The sequence below is a fragment of the Hippocampus bargibanti genome, linkage group LG08 (genome assembly GCF_051943395.1).
Source record: "Hippocampus bargibanti isolate YZ-2025 linkage group LG08, ASM5194339v1, whole genome shotgun sequence".
Classification (NCBI taxonomy): domain Eukaryota; kingdom Metazoa; phylum Chordata; class Actinopteri; order Syngnathiformes; family Syngnathidae; genus Hippocampus; species Hippocampus bargibanti.
In genome coordinates, this window is record NC_142741.1 from 16,169,205 (window position 1) to 16,194,394 (window position 25,190).

The 25,190-nt window shown below is 41.5% G+C and overlaps 2 protein-coding genes across 3 annotated transcripts; one reads left to right on the forward strand and one right to left on the reverse strand.

Annotated features, from left to right (window-relative positions):
* Window positions 1–1,057: 1,057 nt before the first annotated feature.
* On the forward strand, window positions 1,058–15,467 carry rftn2 (raftlin family member 2). Of its 2 annotated transcripts, none has more exons than XM_089003399.1 (9): window positions 1,058–1,485; window positions 9,718–9,898; window positions 10,567–10,675; window positions 11,664–11,838; window positions 11,913–12,131; window positions 12,415–12,521; window positions 12,885–12,988; window positions 14,712–14,793; window positions 15,180–15,467. In XM_089003399.1, exons 1-9 carry the CDS (start codon window positions 1,347–1,349, stop codon window positions 15,366–15,368), a joined length of 1,305 nt encoding a protein of 434 aa, XP_088859525.1. In that variant the 5' UTR covers window positions 1,058–1,346; the 3' UTR covers window positions 15,369–15,467. The 2 variants fall into 2 exon arrangements, with proteins under 2 accessions (XP_088859525.1, XP_088859524.1); XM_089003398.1 differs by having other exon boundaries at window positions 1,059–1,485; window positions 11,664–11,844.
* Window positions 15,468–17,450: 1,983 nt separating this feature from the next.
* mob4 (MOB family member 4, phocein) lies at window positions 17,451–23,232 on the reverse strand. The gene is made up of 8 exons (XM_089003400.1): window positions 23,121–23,232; window positions 22,534–22,596; window positions 22,146–22,246; window positions 21,636–21,678; window positions 21,483–21,569; window positions 21,324–21,403; window positions 21,146–21,257; window positions 17,451–20,258 (listed from the first exon to the last, which is right to left on the reverse strand). The coding sequence occupies exons 1-8, from the start codon at window positions 23,178–23,180 to the stop codon at window positions 20,124–20,126; spliced, it is 681 nt and encodes a 226-aa protein (XP_088859526.1). The 5' UTR covers window positions 23,181–23,232; the 3' UTR covers window positions 17,451–20,123.
* Window positions 23,233–25,190: the final 1,958 nt, after the last annotated feature.

Sequence of the window (25,190 nt, forward strand, 5' to 3'; positions counted from 1 at the left end):
GACAGAAGGGATGGGTGAAGTCGCATGGGTTTCGTCTTGTGATTAACTGCGTAACAGAAAAGCACTATGAAGCAAATGTGCTTCAAAGTTCCACTCGACAAAACGTGAATTAAATAATGACACAAAAAGTAATCTGGACTCGAAATGACACAAAAAGTAATCTGGACTCGAAATGAATAAGGGAACTAATTAGATATCACTAGACAGTACAAAAGGGGAAACAAAATAAGACATTGTCATGAAAATGCGCGTTAATCCAGAGAATCATCAGAGAAATGTGACTCACCATAAATCTCGTCCAGATTGTTCTGGAAACTATGAGCGGGATTTGGTGCCACACTGTGCGCCGTTGCGTCACTTCCGTCATAATTTAATAATCTAGTGCACAACTTCGTTACATATATATAGGGACGAAACTACCAGCAAAATTTTTAGTTCGCTGACGAAGCCTCTTGGATAAGAAGCTAAACGTCCGACACCTTCAAAGGAGTACAGATGACGGCTGAAGAAACCTTTTCATCGATTTAAAATTGAATGACTGTCTGTGTCTTTTGTGTTGTGCCACATTATTTGTTATTTTATTTTTGACTTCAAAATGCCGCTGCGAGAGTGGTTGCCTTTACAGCAGCGCCTGTATTTTGATTTTGCTGCTGTGAAATGTAAATTTCTCCAGACAAATAAAGGCTCATCTAATCTAATTTTGAGTTCACCAAATATTTTTTACATGGTAGATGTTGATAGTTTCTATATTACTGTTAAGAATCAAAATGTAATTAAAATGTGAAGACTAAGTGCCAAATGTATCACCACAAAATGAATGAACAGTAGCCCTGGCGACTTTCACCTTGTCCCATCACTGGTTGACACAGTTTGCAGCGTGAGGTTGCTTGCTCACGAGAGTCAAAGATTGGCTGGCTGAACAATCACAACCAGAAACTGATGAACGGTCTGTCGATCAAATAGGAATTCGGAAATACAATGAACGGTGGTCGTATTTTGAAAAGTCGAAAAGGAAATTGGGTCATTTGTTCGCTCTTGACTGCATGGGAAAGTTTTTCTCCGGGAAAGAGTATACTCCGCCTCTCCACGCTTCACAAGCAAACTCTGTCGCGGGACAAGGGACAAGCGTCCCTTCCTTTTGCCTCTAAACTCAGTTGACTGTCTTTGTTCCACTTCGACTGTAAAGAAAACGCCCGCCATCACGTTGCACGGCTTGAGTGATGACCGGTCCGTAAGTGTGGGTGAACCTTCCGGCAAAAGAGTGAACCAAATAGAGGCGGTGGTCGTGCGGGTTTGGGAAAGATTTCGAGCGGATCTTCCGCTGCTCTCGACCCGCCTCCGAGGCCATGGGCTGCGGTTTAAGGAAGCTGGAGGACCCCGAGGACAGCAGCCCTGGGAAGATCTACTCGACGCTCAAGAGACCTCAAGTGGAGACAAAGACTGAGACCGTCTACGATTATGTCCTCCTGGACTTCAGTTTGGAAGGTAGGCGCTGAACATGCGGTGACGTCTTTTTAACAAGTAAAATTCACTTTCAGACCTTTTTAATGAGGTAAAGTTTCTCAGAGTGAGATCCATAACGATGTACCGGTATATGAATGCACTTCAGAGGGTCCTAATGGGGACCTATATTTCCTGATATACTGTAGATAGACAGACAGACATGTAGATAGGCCGACAGATAGATGGATGGATAGATAGCTGGATGCATGGATGGATGCATGGACGGATGGATAGATAGACATGAATACAATTATTATAATTGTACATGTATTTCCTGCTTAACATATGCTTCACGGCTCTAATATAACCACTTAGGACACATGCATTTGTCAATTCAGTGTTTAAACTTTGACGTTTGTTATCCATCACACACACACGCACACACATATACATACACACGCGCATGCATACTCACGGGCATGATGGTGGCAGTGCTTCAGAATCCAAAAAGACGCTTCCATTGATTATGGAATCTAGTTTTTGTTTATGTGTAATAATTTGAGAGGCTCAACTGGTTGTTGTTTTTCTTATTATTTAATCCCTCTCCCGTGAACCCATTTAGAAGAAAATGGAAATTAAGTCGTGAGACGATGTTGTCAACAAGCTGGCAGACAATATGAGCTCACAAGAAATACAATGCTGGTGCCATAGAATATTTAGCCTTTCAGAATTACAGAGTTGGAAACTCGTAGGGCACTTGTGGGTCGACTGTGTGCATTTATGACATCATAGGTCTGGTTCCTCAGGATTATTCTTGGATTTCATCAAATATCTACCAGCGTTTGCTTTTTGAAAATAGAAACTACAAGAATTTCAACTGGGAATGGCACTTAGCCTTGTTTTCGAAGAATGATTCACAATCTGATAGTTGTGAAGTTCACTGTCACCATACACAATCACAGCTTTTATGTACCTCATCAGTTGTAATACAACACTGCAATAGTGGCTTCCCAGTTTGTTTCAAATCATACATTATATTTAGATGGCATACAATTCTGGAATTTAAATCAAAATAGTCAGGTTTTATTTGTGTCACATACTTGAAATCTGATATAGTTTAGTGTTATTGTTAAATATTTGAGGAAAAACACTGTGGTTTGGGGCAGTGTGCTGAAAATCATGCATGCCCCGCAGTTCTGACGTCATTCTTTTTTTTTAATGCCGAAAATCAGTTCTCGACCAAACTGAGCGCACCCGAATGCACGACTTGACTCCCCTACGCTTCCTTATACATCACTTCCTTATGCCGCGTCTAATTATGACCGAAACAATATCCTTGTGTAGCGTTCCATTGTAAGCAGGAATGTTTCTATTGTTCAATCACGATTAAAAAAAAGCAGACATTGATTACATTGATTATAATGGGAAATGTTTTCGACCAAATCGGCTTTTGAAGCGGTTTCTGGAATGGATTATGGCAGAAAACCGACATTTGACTGTACTCTGGTTAAAACTCAAGCAATTACTAAAACTTACTTAGTTCAATTAATATTGAATATGGATGGATGAAAGTTGAAGAGGATGATTGTGTTCATCAAGGTCCAAATTCTTTTTTGCAGTGTTTTGCAGTTCCAATGTCTTCGACAGCATAACACAGTGGAACGTTTTGCGCCGAAGCACATTTTGTTTGACGTGCCTCTTGGCGAGTGTGTAATGGGGCCAAGATGACAGGGTGCAATGCTGGGAGCTGTGGGAGGATGGGCTGAGCTGTGCTCATGGTCGGCCTAATTGCTGCTTTCCCGCATTCGAGTTTGATAGTTTGATAGTTGTGATCACATGTGTCCTAGAAAGGCTTGATGGGCGCGAGGAATTGAAGTCCCAATGTGGGTCGTATTGTGCTCATCGCTAGAAAGACATTAAAAGGGGACTTGTTTTTAAATTCAACTCGTCTTTGTTTTAATTGTTGGGTCCTTATGAAATCAAGAATGGTTTATGCCTAACCATGAGGACAACAAAGCATAAGTGTACGTCTCTTCATAAATTTGGTCGATGTGCCAAAGAATTATTTGGTCATTTCATACAAAGTACCACCTGCATCACAATAAGACAATAGAACCATGTAATTGCTCCTAGACAATCAGAGAATAAAATATGAAAGAAAATGTTCTGAATCATGACTATAGAATTATTTATTTTGATTTTGGAAGAATACAGACAGATTAGAAGATATGCCAGAAAAAAATATATTTCTTAAAGTCTGAAAAATCCAAGCATGTGACCTTTGAAGGTCTGAAAAAAATTGCAACTATTATGTGCATTTCACACACACACACACACACACACACACACACACACACGCACACACACACACACACACACACACACACACACACACACACACACACACACACACACACACACACACACACACACACACACACAACACTAACTGAACTCAGGTGATGAAAAAATGCAACACATGTTGTAAATCCACTTTTTTTTAACCAATTTGTATTTGAACAAAGAGCATGTTAACAAACAGCTACACATCATGGGTAGCATACCACAAACTGTCCCTTGTCCCATTTATGAAAAAGAACATTTATGCATGCATTTGGTCATCGTTTCAAGGGATAACTGTGAGTTTTCTATAATCCCCATCTAATCTGTTCATCCAATGGGCCTTGCCGGATTATTTCAGATTAAAATCGGGATTTTCCTGAATAAATCTGGAGGTTATTTGAAGGCCGCCATTCCTTATGATGCTCGCCATCACGAATTGATGCTCTTGGAGCCACTCTCAAGCATGGTTGAGTGTGTCTGATATGGAGATAATGGGAACATCAGTGAGGTTTAGTGTCTTCAATGAGCATATTAGCATTAGCCATTGTTAGGGCAATTCGCAAATCTCCTTTTGTTCCCCACAGGACGAGACTCCGGCATGCTAAATAGTTACGTGGCCTCTGAGTGGTCGGCGTTCAACTTCTTAGAGGGACGAACAATTACTTTTAACCCATCAGCCATGACCATGGCATCTGTTTTATTTGAACCCCCTTTATTATTTTCAGTTCTTTTCTGAGTTGATTTTAGGTTTCCTGAACATTCACTTCAACATAATTTTAGGTGATCCTTATTTTTTTCATGAATAGTTATTCATAATTAGCATTTTGTTATTGTTTTTTCAGAGTAAAAAAAAAAAAACTATTTATTTATTTTTCATTGAGGATGATTTAAGGGAGGCTCCAAACGTTTGTGTGGGGTTTACATGTTCTCCCTGAGCCCACAAGGGTTTTCTCCGGGTCCTCAAGTTTCCTCCCACACTCCAAAAACATACGCAGAAGGCTGACTGATCATTCCAAAATTGTCCCTAGGTGTGAGTGTGAGAGCAAATGGTTGTTTGTCTCTGTGTGACCTGTGATTGGCTGGCAACTGGTACAGGGTGTCCCCTGCCTACTGCCCGAAGACGACTGGGATAGGCTCCAGCACCCCAAACACCCCAGACAAAGCGGCTTGGAAAATGATAGATGGATGTTAGATTTAATTTTGTACCATATGCTTGTTCGGTATGATGACTATGTATTATGATTCATTTCCCCGTTTTTACTTCGATGTGGCATCAGAATAGTATATGGAAGCCTGTGTAGTGTTTGCATATTCTCCCCATAACTGCGTAGGTTTTTAGCCGCAGATCAAAACATACATGAAAGGTTCATAGACCACTCTACATTACAGGGGTCAAAAGTCAGGGCCCGGGTGCCAAATCTGGCCTGCAACATCATTTTATTTGGCCCGTGAAAGTAAATCAAATTGCACCCACTTTCAAACTTGTGAAATTTCATGAACCAACATTTCAAATGGTCCCCAAAAAAGCAGTAATAACAGTCATTCTTTTTTACTTCAAATTTGAAAACTAGTTATTCATTCATTTGTTGTGCGCACTATATGTAATATGTGGAGGGGATTAAACATTATAATGGCTTCACCAAATTCATAGCGGCCCCTGAGAGGAAACCATAACTATAATGTGGCCTGTGGCAAAAAAATGAGGTTGACACCCTTGCTCTACATTGTCCCTTGATGTGAATGTTTGTTTGTCTATGTGTATGTGTGCCCTAGGAGTGTAGTGACCAGTTCAGGGTGTTCCCTGCGTACTGCCCGAAGATAACTGGCATCGGCTCCAGCATGCACAACTCTTTTGAGGAGAAGCGAATTAGAAAATGGATGCATGCCTTGAGGTTGCAAGTCTAATATGATTCAATTCCTGCACCTCTGTTGTTTAAAACGTTAGCGTAGAACTAAATTCTGCTGCTTCGCTTCACTCTCTCACTTCCCTTCCCTGGGTGGCTTGATGGCAGGCAAATTCCTAGTCTTCATGCCTTCCCTAATGGAGTCATAAACATCTTTACACCAAAACAGGAATTGCAAACTCCTGTTTTGGTGCAAAATAAATCCCTTCCCCCCCCCACTGCCCTCATAAGACATCTCTTGTCAAACCCCTTAAATAATCCCCTTCTTCGCCCTATACTTCCAAGCTCCTATCTTTTTAGCTTTTCACTCTTTTTGCCATTCTGCCAGGCCTTTATTTTGTCCTTTCACTTTTTTGTTTCTCTGAACAGAGGCCTCAGTGTGCTGGTGACAGGGTAAGTGGCACCAAGATGGGGTGGGGTGTTGGTACTGAAAACACAGAATGTGTGTGCGTGTGTGTGGGGGGGGGGGTGTCTGTGTGTGTATACGTATCAATCCTGGGGGGACAGTTAACTATGGCCTTGTTGCCTGTTTTTCCAGAGACATCAATGATCCACATTAAACTTAAATGGAAGTTGAGTTGTAAAAGTAGCAGCTCGAAAATGTTGTTGATGTTGTTTGCTATTGGTTGTGAAAGGGAATGGAAAGGATGTTTGGTCTTACAAGAACACCTGTAAACTAGAGATGTGTTCTTAATCGGGTTCACTGGGGTTTCTGGTAGTTTCACATATGCTCTGTGTTCCTCAATAGCTTAAAGGACAACCAACACCATTTTTTGTTTGCTAACTGACATCAGCAAACGTTCTATAACATCTAAAACACCCAAAACATGCAGGCTGATATATTTAGATAAATGAAAAACACCAATAAAAATGACTTAAAGTCTCCCAAAACTACTTCAAAATGATCTGAGAAAGTTTCAGAAGGTCCCGCCCCCTTGTTTGTGAAGTCACGCCAAGACGTCTTGCCTTGCTCGAGAATCAAAGCAATTCAGATTCGGAGAAGATGCTTTCTTGGTACTCATCCAGTTATGAATATGATTCAAATAGTTCTGAAGAGGAAACCATAAATCTTTGCAATCGATTAAAGAAGTCATTCCGTGTCATTTTGAGGCATCTGGACTGAAATGTAGCGTCCCAGAAAATGCACAAGATGGCGCCCAAGCTCCGTTCGAAATAGGCTGATTTGTCTGCTGGGAATTTGTGTCAGCTCGTATCAAATCGTTGTCTTGGTGCAACACATGATTCACCATCACGTTATTTATGTGTTTTCCTTCTAATTTTGCCATCGACACGAAGTTTTCACACCAAACTACCATTACACACTCGTCAACGTACGGTGTCCGCAAAATGTCGGCACTTGAAACTACAGGCCCTCTCTCCGTCCCGTGTCTACCTTAAAAATATTGCTCTTTGTCGCAACAGTTCTGTGTGAGTTTTTAAATGCTGCGGGGGATTGTGATGTTTAAGGAAACATTTTCCATAGCTGTGCAAATAAACCACTGTGGGAAAGCGATGTAACAAATGACTCACTGTTACTTCTGAAATTGTGTGTAGTGACACCACATTACCTTTCCTCCTCCGTCATGCAGCGGTGTCTCACTGCTTAATGTCACAGTAACCAGACCAACTTCAAGTGGCTCTTTCTATCAGTTCAATTTTTTTCAATATCCGTTCAATGAAAAAATCATTGGCACCGCCCTACCCACTCTCGAGGACTTGCACACTGCAAGAATCCAAACTAGGGCGCGGAAAATCCTACCGGACCCTCCGCACCCTGCCCACCACCTTTTCCAGCTACTCCCCTCAGGCAGGCGCTACCGATCCATGCGCACCAAATCCAGCAGACATTTAAACAGCTTCTTCCCCCAAGCCATTAACTCTTTGAACTCTTTCAACAGTAGCCAAAATGGAACTGTATAGTGCCACTTAGCAGTTTTTTTGACAACGATACTAGTGCAGCGTGTTCTACCGGAAACAAATTCCTTGTGTGTTCTACATACTTGGCAATAAAGATGATTCTGATTCTGATTCTGATGACTCCCCAATTTCCCGCAGAAATTTACAAAAAAATTTAAAAAAGCTGTCTTTGGTCAAGAATGTTTGTTTCTTACAGTCAATGCCAATCAAAATCCTGACATTCACTCCATAGCTGTCACACTTTGCAAGGTGGTGATGGTGGACCTCAAAAAAGCAAGCAGGAGGGAGGAGCAGGATGTATTTGACAAATTGTATTACATAAAGTGTGCAGGAACAAAATCTAAAAAAAAGTCATCAGAACAAAAAGGTCCAAAGTTGCAAACAAAACCGTGAGTAAAACCAGTTAAGACGAAACAAAACTGACAGGCTGAAACAAACAATGACCTGGCACTTAAAGGACAACCGACATCTCCGGACAAGTTGTGTCCATAATTTGTAAAATCGCTTCAAATAACTTCTACTGAGCGTATTTTTCAAAGATTGCACCGCATATTTTACGTTTTAAGACTCGCACTGAATATTCAGGAAGTCTTGTTTTTGAGTTGACGAGTCCTCACCCTACGTCACTGAAGGAACGCCCCTGACTGACAAAGGACATACCTTGCATCACCTCAATGCATTTTGCGGTACTTTGTTTGGTCTGAAAACTTCATGTTGATCCGTGTTGATGGTGAAATTAGAAGGTAAACACATAACACAATGGTGAATCGTTGTATGTTACACCGAGACAACTCTTTGATATTCGTTGACAAAAAATTCCAAGCTAAATAATAAACCTATTTCCAACGGAGCTCTGCCGCCATCTTCTGCATTTTCTGTGACACTACACATCAGTCTTGATCCGTCAAAATGACCCTGAAGACCTTCTTTAATCGATTGCAAACATTTATACATTCCTCTTCAGAACTATTTGAATCATATTCATAACTGGATGTGTAACAAGAAAGCATACTCTCAGAATCTGAAGCCATTGTTTTGATTCTCGAGCAAGGCAAGACGTCTTGGCGTGATGTCACGAACTGGGGGCGGGACTTTCTGAAAATGCCCAATTCGCAGCTCAATTTTTTTGCAAAATTTGGACACGTTAAGTCATTTTTATTGGTGTTTTGCATTTGACTAAAAATATCAGCCTGCATGTTTTGGGTATTTTAGATGCTATAAAACGTTTTTCAGATGTAAGTTAAGAAAACAAAAAAGTGATGTCGGTTGTCCTTTAATGGTCCTGCCGGGAGTCCTTTTAACTGCCACTGATTCAAACGAGCAACACCTGTGCAGCTGCAGGTGGGGCCCTGCAGTGCCACGCGCTGGTTGCAAACCGAAAGGTGACAATAGCTTGCAAACAACATGGCCAAGAAGTCATTGTTTATCATCTTCTTCTTTTACTTTCGGTTATTCCCTGCAAGGGGTCGCCACACAGTGTCCTCCATCTTGAGAGGTTTGATCTGCATGTTTGTTTTGGCCAACCTTTTACGTCGGATGCCCAATCCTGACAGAACCCTCTGTATTTATCCGGGATTGGCCATCCAAAATCATTGTTTCATGAAATAACATTTAACACTTTGACCAATCTTGTCCAACACATTCATGGTAGAAACAAACCTAGGGGAAAAAAAGCATCATTTAGAATTTTAAAGAATTAATAACATAATAACACAACAGGGTAAGGGATCATGATTAGGACGCACATACATCATTTATCTCAAAGTGTGGACATTGGTAAGTGTAACCTTGTTAATCAACGGTGATACTTTACAGAGCCACCTAGTAATATTTGGGATTAAGAACAATTGTAAAACATCCACAATATAGTGGGGGTGCGAAAGATGACTCTCAATATAGGAGGAGTTCACTGTAGCTGGTTACCACAGTAGACAGGCTATCAAGTTATCGAGTGACTGCTAAAAATTATTAATGTATGAAAGGTAAAACTTGGAGATACCCTCCAAATGGGTAATTTGTCAAATCGGAATGAGTTTTTTTGTCTCCCCGTTTGATGCTGTTCATAACAACATGAGTTAACCAACTGGTCCTGTCCGTCTCCTCGGTGCAGGTAGCCGCCCCACAGTGCAGTATGTGTCGTCGCTGGCTGAACTGCCTCAGGCGCTGCAGCCATACTACACGCAGGGCTATGTCTTGGCCACCCTGCACCCCATCATCCTGTCGGTGGGCCGCACGCGCTCGCTGCCCTTTAGCCTGCTCTACCGCGCTGTCCTGGCCAGGCCAAGACTGAAGTAAGTTGATGTTCTTCACTCTTAAGTACTTTAAAACTCTAAAACGAATATCATGTGCACACCGCCTTGATAGGCAGCAAAATATTGAGTTAATCCATGAATGATTGATGGGACCAGCTGCATATTTCACGCAGAGCTACCCCAGAAGGTCACACTGGCGAGCCAGTAGAGCCTGACTCTTGTTTGTCCCGGTTCTCGAGATTGAAGAAGGGATTTCTATTGGCTGGAAAGCCACTTGACAACATCCACCAGCCAATAGTGGGACTACCTTTCAAGGGTCTGCATAGATTAATGATGAGAATACTCATTGAATATTAACATAAATCAGGAGAGTTCTTTAACTTGGAAATGTTCCCTTCAAATCACACGCAAACATTCTTGTTAAAAAAAATACAAATAGACAATATTCCTTGAAACATTTGGTCTGTATGTAAGTCTGTGTGTATATACGCATGTATATACAGTACTGTGTGTATAGTGGGGGGTGATTAGCTGATAACACTGCTGCGGTCGTAGCGTTTGCCTACTTCCCAAGAATGGCTAGAATAGTCTCCAGCGGATCAGAAAATGGATGATGGATGGATGGATATCTGTCTGTCTCTGTCTGTATATCTATCTAACTGTCTGTCTATCCATCCATCCACCTATCCGATCTTTTGTCTTTGTAGTCACCAGACAGCATCCATATGCCACAGCGTGCCAGTGCTCAGGGTGGAAGAGTGGCCTCTACCCGGAGACTCACTGACTGCCGAGATTGTTCGAGCACTAATTGAAAGGGTGAGGATAACGACTTTCTTTGTTGCTGATCATTTCAAGAAACCTTGAACAGCTGTTGTACGGTATATGAAAACGTACTTGAAAACTGTCGGAAAACAAAATGAAAGTCTGCCCATTTGGCTTGAAGTAGTTATTTTAGAATACTTAGGACCTGGGTTCTCTATTCTGATCCAATTCAAAGACAGAGGGATGTTGACATCCTGGTAATTGTAAATGCTTGTCCACTCAACAGCAGAATCTCCATAGTTCAACTCTGTAACCCTGTTTTTGTGACATTTTCGTTTTTCTTGGTCGTGTACAGTGAACGCTCATTTAACGCTGGGATTATTAGTTTAGCAACCATTTTGCAAATCAAGATGCACAACACAATGCACTGTAAAAAAAGAGCATACAAATTGTGAAACAGCAAAGACGTGAACAGTGAACCACAGTATAGCAAGGTTTCACTGTACATACCCCATTTTCAATTAACTTTGACCAGTTATTACATTTATTTTTTGTTTGTTGTTGTTTTTTGCAAGTTTTGATTTGTCTTGGATTTGATAGCCTCGTTTCATTCCAGGCGGCCCGGTAGTCGAGTAGTTAGCACGCCGGCTTCACAGAGCAGAGGTCGTGAGTTCAAGACCCGGTCTGGCCTCCCTCAGTCAAGTTTGCATGTTTATCCCCGGGCCTGCGTGGGTTTTCTTCCGTCCACTGGTTTCCTCCCTCATTCCAAAAACATGTATGGCATGCTGACTGAACACTCTAAATTGTCCCTTGGTGTGGGTGCGAGAGGGAGTGGTTGCTTGTCTCTGTGTGACCTGAGATTGGCTGGCAACCAATTCAGGGTGACCCCCGCCTAGTGCCCAAAAAACGTCTGGGATAGGCTCCAGCACCGCCACACCCGTAATGAGGATGAAGTGGTCTGGAAAATGGATAGGTGGATGGATCGATGGATCTCATTCCATTTACCAATGTGTTACATCACCTTGGGTTGTTTCTTCCTAAGGTTAACAGTAGTGCCCGTGGAGGGGTCCGTTTCGTCGGCTCAGTCCTCCAGCAGGTGAGCACGTTGAGCAACGCCAGCCAACTGAACAGTCCAAAGAGGGGCTGCCGCTCCCCCCCACACTCTCCCCCTCCTACACCTCCTGGAGACAGAGAACTGGAGGATACCGTAGCATACAGTCCCGGTGAGACATTGGCCAACCTCTCTGGAGACTCATGAAATAGATCAAAGACTGTCATTCTTTCTTCTCAGACATGCGACTTCTGGTCTTTTTCCACTCGTGGGCTCCGGGTTGCTCCCCTCTGGATTCGTTGGCATGCCAGTACCACCAGGGAGCATTGTCCATGCGTGTCTCCAGGAAGGGCCAGGTGGTGAGCGCCTTGGAGGCCGATTGGCTGGAGTTGACGGCCGCCTACTACCGGAGAGGCTGGTCGCTGGTGGACTCCTTCGTCTACTGGGATACCCCGAAAGGTTGCCCCTCCCCACCCGCACAACGTGAAAGCACTCTGTTGTTTGTTCAGTAGTCATAAGTCATTCATCCATAAAAATTGCCGCTTCCTGTTATGACTGTTGCTGCGGCCTCCTGTTGTCCGCTTTGCCTATTTTTAGCACTGTCTCTGCTGCCTTGACAACCTCACTTCCTATCCCTCTCACGCAAGGGAGCATTCACTCTGAGGATTTTCTCAAAAAAAATGTTGTCTGGATTTATTGCGGGATTAAAGTGATGACAACAAAATGATGGTCTGGGTTTCAGGTGAACCCGTGCCACGGTCGCTGGAAGGCCTTTTTGTGTACGAAGAGAAGAACACTGCCCCCCCTGCGAACGACACCATCGTGGTGGAGCAGTGGACTGTCATTGAGGTTGGCAAAAGTTTATTACTTCAGAGTTATTACTTCAGCAGACAATCACTGGACAATCTTATTTCTTTCTCAATCCAAATTCACACTGTTGTTCTGCATGAAAAGGATATAACACGAAATGGGGCAAAGATTTGCTGATCAACAATTTTGTCTTATCTCTATGTGGAAAGAAGCTTCATCTTTTTTTATCATAGTGTGATGCTCGCTGCTTAGGAAGCACAGTATTGAAGATTGCTGTGCTATGTTGGGATTCAACAACCAACCTTGTGATCCTTTTATTCTCTTGGTTATAGGCAATTTCTATTTGCATGTATACGCTGCTCGTTGTCTTCAACACTGTTTCTGTGTGTAATGTCCACTCAGGGATCGAGTGTGAAAACAGACTACGGGCCTCTACTTCACACTCTGGCTGAGTTTGGATGGCTGCTGACATGCGTGCTGCCCACTCCCATCATTCGACATGACAGGTAACAATGTGCACATGAATACTAAAAAAAAAGTGCTTATCTCGTGACTGTACAGTGTTCTTGAGAGTTTTGAAAGTCACTAAGAAATAAAATGTATTATTATTTTTATTACTACTACTATATTCAACCAGCAATGAAGCACTATCCTACAACAGGGCGGGATTTTGTACACTGTCATGACAACTGCTTCGGTTTAAGCCCACAGGCCGATTGCGAAGAGTTGTAGTTACGCAAACATGCCATAAGAGAGGTGACCGTATTGCATCTCAAAACACACATCGTGTTTTTGCATGCAAACAATCATGAACCCATGTCAAATCATTATGTGTACAGTGATACCTCGGCTTACGAACACTTTAGCTCACGAACGTTTCACTTTACGAAGATTAAATTCGCAAGAATATAATCTTGGCATACAAACTAGTTTTTGGCGGACCATCCAAACCACACAGCGCCACAGTGGCTGGCGGACTAGTTTTCGGCGGATGAACAGCAATCCACACGGTCGAAAAGCGCCACGGTTGTAGGCGGACTAGTTTTCCACACCCTCTTTGAGTGCAGATGTGGTTTAGTATCGAGTAGAGTAGTTTTGCTGTTATGGGACCGAAAAAGACTCCACCACAGGCTAGTGTTAAGCCGAAGAGAACACAAAAAATAATTTCGGTCGAGCAGAAGAAAGAGATCATCGAAAAACACAAATGAGGTCTGCGTTTTTGTGACTTGGTGTTCCAGTACCAGTACGCTAAGTCGACCATTGCTATGTGTGGCTAAGGGTGTTTCTCTGTTGTCTAAGCAACTGTCTCGGGCAATAGAAGAGGTTGAAAAACTTCTTTTGATTTGGATTAATGAAAAGCGGCTAGCAGGGGACAGTGAGGGAGGGTTTTATCGCCAACAAAGCACAGTAACTTCACTCGGATACTACATCAACCATCACAAAGGTAAATAAAACGACGTTATTATACTGTACCGTATATTTCTTTCATTACAATCCAATAGCACGTTTATTATACATAAAATAAGGTATATTTTGCGTAGTTAAGGCTTATTTAGTAGAAAAGTATGTTTTATGGGGATATGGGAACGGATTATTATCATTCAAATGTTTGGCAGACGAACTTTTCGCCTTACACACTTTCTGGGATCCAATTAAGTTCGTAAGCTGAGGTATCACTGTATTTAGTTCTGACTCCACTTGGTTGGTAACCGCCTCTCGTCCAAATGACAGCATGAATAGAATTCAGTGCACCTGTGGAAATGCACGCATGGATGAATTTAGTATTGAAACACGACAGTAATCACTTTAACAATAAGCCTCAATTGCGGAAAAAAGAGCAACGAGACTTTTAAATGAGCAAACAAAGTCATCCAACTCATCACAAGCAATCGCTCAGGCCAAGTCTCGTCAAGAAATAAATAAAGTACAACAAAACCTATGGTTTGCTGTATGCTTGCATTTTTTTTTTTTTTTTTTTTGCCGTGTGTGGTCCAAGTGTTTGAAAATGCAAAATCATATTGGAGTGGTAAAATAATTCCAAGTTTATTTTGTAGGGTTTCTCTGTTCCCAGATGTTCTTTTTCTCTCTTTTACCCGACACAATTATAGGTCGGTCTGAAACTCCCTGCAGTGAAGAAAAGTTCAGTGTGCTTTAACAGATCAGTTTATTTTTCTAAAGGTAAAAAAAATGTGTCTGGTAACTTGTTTTCTTTGTGTTTGTGTGCCTTAGTGATGGGAATCTGGCCACCAAGCAAGTTGTGTTCCTTCAGCGGCCTGTCAGGAGTCAGACAGCAGCACAGCACAGGAACCAGGTGAGAAATGTGCAATGGTCCACCATACACTCTGGTGGTCAATTTACGCAAAATAAGTGTCAAAACCACACTATTGTGGTTGTAGTTTGCAGCAGTGAACATGCTTTCTGCCACGTTCTAAAAATAAGCATTTTGTTTTAAAAAATTGGCGATCGTTTGGAATGGATTCATGATTTTTTTTTACATCTCTATAAACTGGCTGGCAAGCAGTTAAGTCAGCAAGTACAGGTGCCAGGTCACCTACCACCCTGATGGGGATGAAGGTTATTGAAAATGGATGGAAGAAATTTCCCCATTGTGGGACAAATAAAGGTTTTCTGATTCTGAATATCTTTTGGTAACCTGAAAACTAGATACTAAATGACACCACGTGACTGTACGTTCAGGTTCTGTCAGTGCACTGCGACATTTCGAGCCGCTCCGTCAGCGGCGTCACGCTTCGGCAGGAGCTCTCCCCTGTGGCCGGAGGCATCGGTGGCTTTCCGGCGTTTGGAGCAGGGTTACCCAGCTCCATGTCACACCTGGAGGGTTGTTTCGACCAGGAGGAGGGCACGTCAGAGGTCACCTGCACGTGAGCTGACTGATGTCATGAGATTCCTAGATAGAGGAAATCCACTTGTTCTGTGACCATGCGTTTAAAAAAAATATCTACAGTGGGAGAACACTGCACTTTTTTTAATTGTATTTTTTGAAGCCAAGCCATAACATGAAAAGCCATTTGAGCATTTTCTCAAGATCCAGTTTTAGGTCCATGTACAGTCGCAGTACATTATTTATCCTCACACGGAAGACAAATTTAAGTCTTGTATTTTCCGCACAAAAAGGCGCAACTAAAAGTCCTCAATTGTCTTAAAAGCTCACAGTGCGCTTTAAAATCCGATGTGACTTGTGTATTGTCATTAGTCATATTCCAACGCCAAAATGGCTGCTTGTTGGTGTCATGCTTACAACACTGAGATTAGCCCTTGAACAAGGAAATGGAGCAACGACAACAGAGTTCAACGTTAATGAGTAAATGTTATAACTTGCTGTTGGTTAAGTGAACTGCCTTCATTCAATGTTTTACTGACATCTGATCGTTGTTGGCATTTCCTTAAGCGTAGCTCCAGCTAGTAGATGCATTGTAGATTGCGTCATAATAATGAAAAAAAATTACAAAATTGGCCATTCATTGAAGGTGCGCCTCATAATCCAGTGCGCCTTTTAGTGTGGAAAATATAGGATAGTAGGACAACTACAAATCACTATTGAGGTAAAATTGCAGTATTTTTCATGTGCGTACGACTAGTGAGGAAAACAGACTATTGCTGTGCACCTGAAGCCAAACATCAAGTATTATGAAGCAATCAATGCTCAAGCGACTTTCTGCTGCAGATTACCTTTTTAAATGAGCAACAAAAAATGCATCTGTCCGATGTTATGATATGAGTGGCCAGTCTGCATTTTCCACCTGCTGCCTTGGCAGAGGGTCAATTTTGCAACCTTTTCAAATACATATTGTTAACATCCATCCATATCAGTTAGGGGGCACCCTGATCTGGTTGCCAGACAATCCCAGGGCCTACAAAAAGACATTTACCCTCATAATCACACCTCGGGACAATTTAGAGTGATCAATCAACCTGCCATGCATCTTTTTGGAATGTGGGAACAAATTGCAGGATTCGTAGAAAACCCACGCAGGTACAGGGAAAATAATGCCAAACCCACACAAGCAAAATGTTGAGTGAACCTCAATAGTATCACTTCTGACCCCAAGTATTTTCCGCTTTTTGTTTTGTTAAGTTATGTGGGTTTCATTACATGATTTTGTCTTGTCATCGCTGATACCCTTTTAAAAATATATGCACAATTCAAAGAAAACTATTCCAATCATGAAATGTTTGAGTGGAATTGATGTGATTCTCGACCCCTGTTCTACTTCTGGACCATGTGGAGCATGTAGGTCAGTTTCCATATTGCCAAATCATTCAAAGCTGAGATGCACTGCTAACAGCTTTTTTATGTTGCTATATGTTAAGAGAGTGAGTAGCTGCTCTGCAGGTTATTTATTTGTTAGTTTGAGGCAGTTTATGTGAAAACATATCTGGTGTGTGTTCCCCCCCCCCCCCCCCTTTGACTGTTTGGATGGAATTCATTCCAATCACTTCTCATTGTATTTCTTGGTAAACAGGGGCACAAAATGGTTGCCTGCTCAAATACATTTTGACTAGAGACAAAAGTATTGGGACTATTTTGATTTCAGTGGAGTTCCCTCATATATTATTTTCGTCGCTTTTGTCTTCCTGTCCTGATTTGAATGCTCACACTTGTGCCATGCTTGGAAGGCTTTCATGTTGGCTCAGTTGGAGATGTCATTTCAGACCAGTATTACTAGTACACAATATGGTACTCCATTTAATTTCATTTCTCGGTCTTAAAATCATAAACCATTGTTTTATAAAAGGACTACAGCTGTATTATAAGCCAGACATGGTTGTGTTTATAGCTGTAAATCTAAACAGGTCTTCTTCCATTATTAAAATGTTTCTTATTCGTGTTGCTGTAATAGTAAAAATACATTTTAAAATCAGTATTAATTCCAGTTGTTTTGTTTTTAAGTTGTATATTTGATTCTTTGTGTGGATAGGTTTTACTGAAATAAAAACATATCCGCATCATTTGTCAAAATTTTCATTTCTGATACACATTTTCACAAGTTATAAGTCTTTTATTATTTGACATAATGAAAATGTCACAAACAGTAACAAAGTTTTTCTTTTTGTTGTTCATTAAAAAACTGGGTTATGTTAAGTAAAATAACTTTTTTTCATTTCACTTCAACAAAAAAGTGAACTAAATTCAACAAAATAACTTAATGAGGGTGACAGTAAAGAAAGGGCGTAAACATGGCTGACATTACTCCTTTTAAGCTGAATTTTCAGCCACGTTATGAACATCGAGTATTGTGAGCACACCTGGACAGACAGGAGTTTTTTTTTGTTCACTAACGCACGTCACACATACATTTCAGCATTTTTTGGTAGCCTCCTAAAGTCGGCAAGCTAAATTACTGATTGACCCTCCCCCCTCTTTCCTTTACACAAAATGGCAGATGACACAAAACAAAAACAAAGCAAACGTAGAAAAATAACAGTGAAGTACTGTCGGGGAAAAAAACCTCCAACGGGCTATTTGGCTATTTACACAGGGGCATGGTTGTCAATAGTGTGTGCCTTTTTGAACAACACAGACACTGTATTTTTCGGACTACAAGTTGCACTTATTTTTTGTGCAAATCGAAAGGTCTCATAATACTCAGGGGCGTTTTGTATATATTAAAATTAGAGGCCAACACCTACAATCCATTATTACTTTCTATACATTACCGCCACCCTCTGCACACTGGTAATAATGAAGAAAAAAATGTTTGTCAACTACCAAGACAGTGATGCATGGCCACATTTGGTGCTGCACGCTAAAGAAGGTGGCAAGGTAACGCAACCAAAGTATCTGCCGACCATCAAAATCAAGTCAAGGAAGAAATAGAAGAGAACTCAAAGCGTAGTCATGGCAACGAAAGTGTGATGTGCTGCCGCAAACATAAGCCTGCCACAACAAGGATTCACTCTTTAACACAAGCAAGAGTTCCAGGAAGTGTCCAGGGTTGTATATTTGGTCACAACGCCACACAGGATATTTGATGAGGTAAGCCATTTTAAACCAAAAATGATTTTACACCGTTCGTAACAAAATTTTCGAAGGCAACAATAACTCATTTCCTGCTTTCAAGACGGGGTGTGTTTTCAGTTTGACACCCCATTCCGTGGGAGTGTGCGTTTGGAAGGGAAGAGCAGAGGACCCCAGGGATGCATCTGGGAAATTTAAAAAGGGGGCCAGTTGGCCCGCTTGTGTCTGAAAAGGGGGCCAAATTCTATGTGCCCGATTTAACTACATTGCCGAAGTATACAAAACTAATTGAAATAAACTAAAATACTTTCATTTGAGCATTATATTTCTAAATTGCAAATTAAAAAAAAATATTTGAATTAAATCGATTTCTCTAATGTATAAACAATTTTGATTGAAGTCAAATATATAAAATACATAAAATAAACAAACCTTTTCTATTTTATTTAGTTACAATCAATCATGTGCTATTTTGACATTTTACTGTATTACAGAAAAGACAGAACAGACTTAGCACAATATTTAATAGTGTCTACTTTCACAAATGTCTTTGCTTTTAAGATTTGCAACGTGCTGCAACAACATTATCCACTAAATTTGAATCATGTACAGCAGTTAGGTGCAACACGTATCAAGAGTTAAAATGTTTCTTTTTGAAGAAGTTTTGCCAAATCATTTCGGGCAGTGGTTCTTAATCTTGGAGGCACCGAACCCCACCAGTTTCATATGCTCTTTCACCGAACCCTTCTTGCAATGACTGTGCCTACTAACTGCAGTCTAGACTGAGGGAAGGACCTCTATGGCGGAGGATCCACCAAACCCCTGAGACCGACTCACCAAACCTCTAGGGTTCGATCGAACCCAGGTTAAGAACCACTGCTCTAAAGGAAAATGAACAGTTTTTAATTGCTGTTTTTCTTTAGCTATTTTAACAGAAGTATGTCATATGTGGCGCAAATCATGTAGCAATATGTGCCAATCGTAATAGACGTGCGCCAGTACTGGAGGAGTGGCGTGACAAAGTTGCACCAGTGGCTGTCAATGGTGTTAATGGCTCAAGGGTGCGGCCCAGATGCATCCCTGCTACCCTTTCCAAATGTAGCCTATGTTACAAAGCAATCACCAGCTCATGCATGAACCGTTTCCTTTCCCTGTTCTGCAAGACCCCCTGATTTGCAGCACTCGTATCGTATCGCCAAATGCACCCGCGATGAGGGAACAGAAATTTGGCCAGCCCATCCAAACTCTGATATTGATTTTATCGGTTTTTTTTGGGTCAAACAGATGTCACCCAATAATCTAACTTATAACTCCAAGGAGCACGTATGATTTTTTTTTTTCTTCGTGACACATTTTTTGACTGGTACAACACATACTCCGAAGCAACATATAGTCTGAAAAATACAGTCAATCATTAAGATTTGTTTGGGTTATTTTTTTGCAAATCCAGCTTCTCAATACATAAAAGGCTCCCTAAAGGAGAAGTGTGTTGCTTTTTAACAAACAAGAGAAGGAAACTAAATTGTCCAATAGGCTTCGCTTGCGCTTGAAGTTAACGAAGGAGCAACCAGGTGCTGGGCAGGAGGTCTTAGTACTACACTGTAGAGTAGTGTGTGGTAGATTTTTGTGTGCGGGTGCGGGCGTATTCACGTGGGCTTCCCTTAGGCCTCGCTCTCGCCAGCCGATGAGGTGTTCTGCACCTCTTCCTCCAAAATGGGCACGATCAGGTTGTCCTTAGACATCAGGTTGTACTTCATCACAAAGCGGGTGAAGCGGTGACACAGGAATGTTTCATTCTGTTGGTGCACAACATCATCATTTAAAAAAACCAAGGGAGTGACATGTGAAACTAAAATAATTTGGTGTTCAGGTGGAAATCTTGAGATCAAACGAAAATAAAACTGGAGGGAAGTGTCGCTAAATTCTCAGAATGTGTTACTTTTTTTGTTTCGCCCTGTCTTTTTCAACCCACCCCATGAACCTGAAATCTTACATTGTGCGGGACAAAAAGAAATTATTGGTCTTTGGCAACATCTTTGTACCACAGTATTTTTTGGGTCTTTTTATAATGTTTAAACCTTACAACAATGAATGCAAGTATCACAAGGTACTGTAGATTTAGACACATTTTAATACACTTCAAAATTATCTATTTTCATTTAGTTTTGCTCTAACAGAGTTACGAGAGCGTATTTTATGAGAATTGTATTTTACTTTACCTCAATAAGAATAATGTTTCCAATTGGGTAGGACAGTTTGTAGGTCAAGCGCAAAATGGTTTGAAATGATTTGCATTGAGTTAATTTTACTATGACAAAAAAAATTATATAACGGGCATGTCTTGTCTTAGCCACTGTGCAATATATATCTTCATATACAAAAATTAGCATATAGAAAAACCACACTGAAGTGGCTCAATTAAAATATTGACTCGACAACATTTTTTCAGGTTTGAGGGGTGACAAAATGATTCCTCTAAACTCAAAATTAACTATAAAAAGTTCATTAGATTAGACTATGACAATGGCAGTTTAAATCAACCTTTATTGTAGAATCTAGGTATGACTTGACATTCAAAATACATTTGCTAGTTCAACAAAAGCCTTCACAAAAGACTAATATTTTTTTCACCCATCTGCCCGGTGTCGAAAGGCCTGTTATGTCATTTCCCAAGTAAACGCACCTCATATTTGTCAAATATCTGGCGGTGGTGGAAGTAAGCGTGGGAAAATATCCGATAGATTCGGCGGCACACCGAGCCCAGCTTGGCCACCGATGACTCCTTGATGCTCACCCTGGAAAAGCAAATCAGATGAATTAGTTTGGCAAAAATATATTAAAGAAATGCTCGAGTCAGCCACCTGCTGGGGAAGTATTTGTTGCTATTTAGAAGACAGGCAGCGCCATCCAGTGTGTGCCTGGTGTAGTCAATGGCGGGGCACTGTAGGTGGAACACGCACAATAGTTAACACAAGATGGTCAGTGACAACAATGTGGGGAAGGGGTAGTTGTGGACTCGCCTCTTTGGGGGTCTTGTGAGCAGCGCATAAAAAGATCCACTGCTCAGTGGCCGTCATTTGTGTGCATGCGTCTGGATGGCACTCACTCTGGAAGCCCAACACCAACATCAATACAGCGCATGTGACGCTTCATGGCATGGTAAGTGCACCTACCTGGAGTTTGACCGCTAGTCCATTGAGCTCTAAGCAGAACTGTCTACAATTGACACACACAAAAACATCCAAATAAGTTCGCAATGCTGATGAGGGTCGTTATGCTGATGAGGTGATACCGGGGGGAGTGGGGGTAATAGGCCAATCGTTAGTCAGGAATGTAGGAACAATCAGTGGGGCCACAGGGGGGGGTCCCGCGCCCCCCCCAACCTGAGAGTAGGGACCTATCATAGCTGTGTCCGGCGCCACTAGGTCAATTAGGGATATATAAATGGGGCCGATACGACCAGTCAGACTTTATACGAAGTCTCTTGGATAGGAGGCGAAACGTCCGAAACCTTCACTTTTGTACAGATGACGGCTGAAGAAACCTTCTCATCGATGGACCACTCCTGTACGACTGAGAGCTTACACAGACGTATCCAAATAAGTTCTTTGCAAGTCGTTTATAACTCTGAACTCTTGGTGTTGGATACCTGTTAAACCTCCATAATTAAGCTATATTCATACCTGAGGTGCTCATATTTCCACACACCCTCATCCTGACCCTCAGGGGGTTCAAGGATTTTGTCGATATTGGAGCAATCTGAGCGGATGTTCTGCTGAATGTACTGTAACACACATACAAAAAAATGACTCAGAGACACAGCAAAGTCATCTGCTCCGCGTTGCTAATGAAACAGCAACGTTTTTTTTTTTACCTTGAATTGGAATTCACGGGATACATTATCATCTCACTGAAATTTTGTCCAGCAACAAGAGGTTGCACAACCTTACATGTATCTATTTTTTAACTCCATTAAAAACACTATTGTTATTGTTGCAAATTGTCTTGGGAAGGAAGTGGAGTGCTTATTGAATGACAAAGGCACGTACGTATAGATATGAGCTCACATACCTGTTGAACAGCCAGGGTGCTGTCCATCTCCTCAAATGACTCATCAGGCCAGTTGTAGAAATCCTGTAGAAAAGGAATCAGATTAGGTGACAAAAAGTCCTTCGAAACAATACTAACACGGACATGATATAAAAGTAACTACAAAATCAAATATAGGATAAAGATATACAAAACATCTAATAAAAACAGTATGCGGCCAATCTATAACTACAAAGTTAGCTTGAGCGAGCTGATTACGTCAACCGGGCTATGACTGCTTCCTGCAAAGCTAAAACATTCTGAGGGGTTGATGCTGGAAAAGAGAGTGTCTGTTATTTGTTACTATTATTTTGTATTTGGCTATGTACACAAGAATGTTTGTATAGTCAAATATACCCAGGGAGACAGGGGCGAGTTCCAAAAACTAGACCACGGAAATGCTAACAGCAGTTAGCTGATTAGCATCACCACGAACCCTTCCGATTGGAACTCAGCGATCGACAATTTCGGCATCAATTCGGCGGTAAAACCTGGCCAGTGGGATAGGACACAGTCACGTTGTGTCATTTTAATCTGCATTGCCCTCTTCCCGGCGAACGACAACGCACCTTTGCCTTGGTTCCAGGCCGATTCCTCCTGAGAACTGCAGTGCCCTCCGCCATGACCATCTCGACAGAATACCCGGATGTGGGACATCCGCTCGGATGTAGTGGGGGACAAAAGTACGACTTTACAGCGCGACCGACACCAACTTCGAAATACTTAAAATACGTTTTGTAGGGCTGAACTAAGTTCAATACAATCCTTTCATTTAAAGAATTTCAATTTTGTGTTACTCCCATGTTTTCCTGATACCAGAAAAATATTCCAAGAATTCTCTATCCTCTTTACAAGACAGAGCGCTAAAACAGTCGTCTTTAGGAAGGCTACGCACACTGACCAATACTTACTTTTCGATTCTAACCACCCTTTACAACACAAACTAGGAGTTATCAGAACCCTCCAGCATAGAGCTAAATTAATACCAACAAGCGTTGAAGGTAGAGAAAAGGAGTCAAAACATATCAGGAGAGCACTCACAAACTGTGGGTACCTTCAGTGGTCATTTAACAAATGTCAGAAATAAAGAATAGGGAATGAAACCAAAAATTCTGAAGATACAAAAAGGAGAGGAGTAGCAGTACCTTACATTGCAGGAGTTTCTGAAAAACTACAAAGAGTCCTTTGGCAACACATAATTCCTACTTATTTCAAACCGATAAACCAGGGGTCCCCAAACTTTTTCCTGTGAGGGCCACATAACTTTTCCCTTCTGTGATGGGGGCCTGTGTCAGTTTGTCACAGAAAAAGTGTGACGAACGTAGGGGAGCTTACATTTTTTCCAAAAAGCCACACATAACCAAATAACCCTTTCCAGGTTCTCTACAGAAATAAAGTCAGCAAACAAATAATAACACTATTAATGACATAAATAATAACTAAATAACCCTCTGTGAGTTCTTAACAGAAAAAAAAATTGGGAAATAAATAACATTATTTATGAAATAAATAATAACTAAATAACTCTCTTGGTTCTTCATAGGAAAACAGGAAATAAATAACACTATTTATGAAACAAATTAGCAATACTGATGAGGTGATACCGGTGGAAGTGGGGCAATCAGGCCAGTCGTTAGAACAGTAGGAACAATCAGTGGAGCTGCAGGGAGTTGTCCTCTGCTCCTCTCAACCTGAGAGCAGGGACCTATCATAGCAGAGTCCGGCACCGCCATGTCTGGACAGTGGGCCCTATATATATATATATATATATATATATATATATATATATATATATATATATATATATATATATATATATATATATATATATATATATATATATATATATATATATATATATATGCGGCTGGATAGCTCAGTTCATAAGGCATCGGTTTGGCATATGGGAGACGAGGGTTCGAATCCCACTTGTGGCAGAAAATGAGCACAATGACATCATCCAGTGTGGGTCCTTGGGCAAGACCCTTCACGCTAATGCCTACCTCATACAATGATGAGAGACAATAAATGGAATGACATGCCGGCTCAGACGTCGCCTGGCCAAACAAGGTCTGCGTCAGGTGCTGGGGAACCAGAGCACTACTGGAACAAAGCGGAGATGGACGAGATGCGATAACATGGCTCTGTTGGAATGCTACTACTCAAACAACCCTAGTCAGAGGGGTTACATGCGGAGAATGGGGGCTGAATGGTTACTTCGAAACCCACAGTCACGGTTGACCACGAAACAACTAGTAGCTCAGTGTTCCAATATCCACAAACGGCAATTGCTATCACAACTTGAGATTGATGAGGTACAACACAAATTCCGAGGTGAAGGGCCCCAGGCTGCCACATCACAGGAAGAGGTTCAACCAGAGATTGGGAGGCAAGCCCCAATGAATAATGAGATTGGGAAGCCAGCCCCAATAAATGAAATGCTGAGCGAGGCAGCAAATGACCTGAGAGATAAGATCATGGCAAGAATGAAAACTGGGCAACGATACTGAGAACGATCCCGACCGGAACGATCACGGAAACCAATGAGCTGATATACACCTCAGCATCAGTGATCCTAGACATGCTTGGCTACAAGAGCAACCATGAGAGCCACGAGATTCATTACCCACCATGGAAAA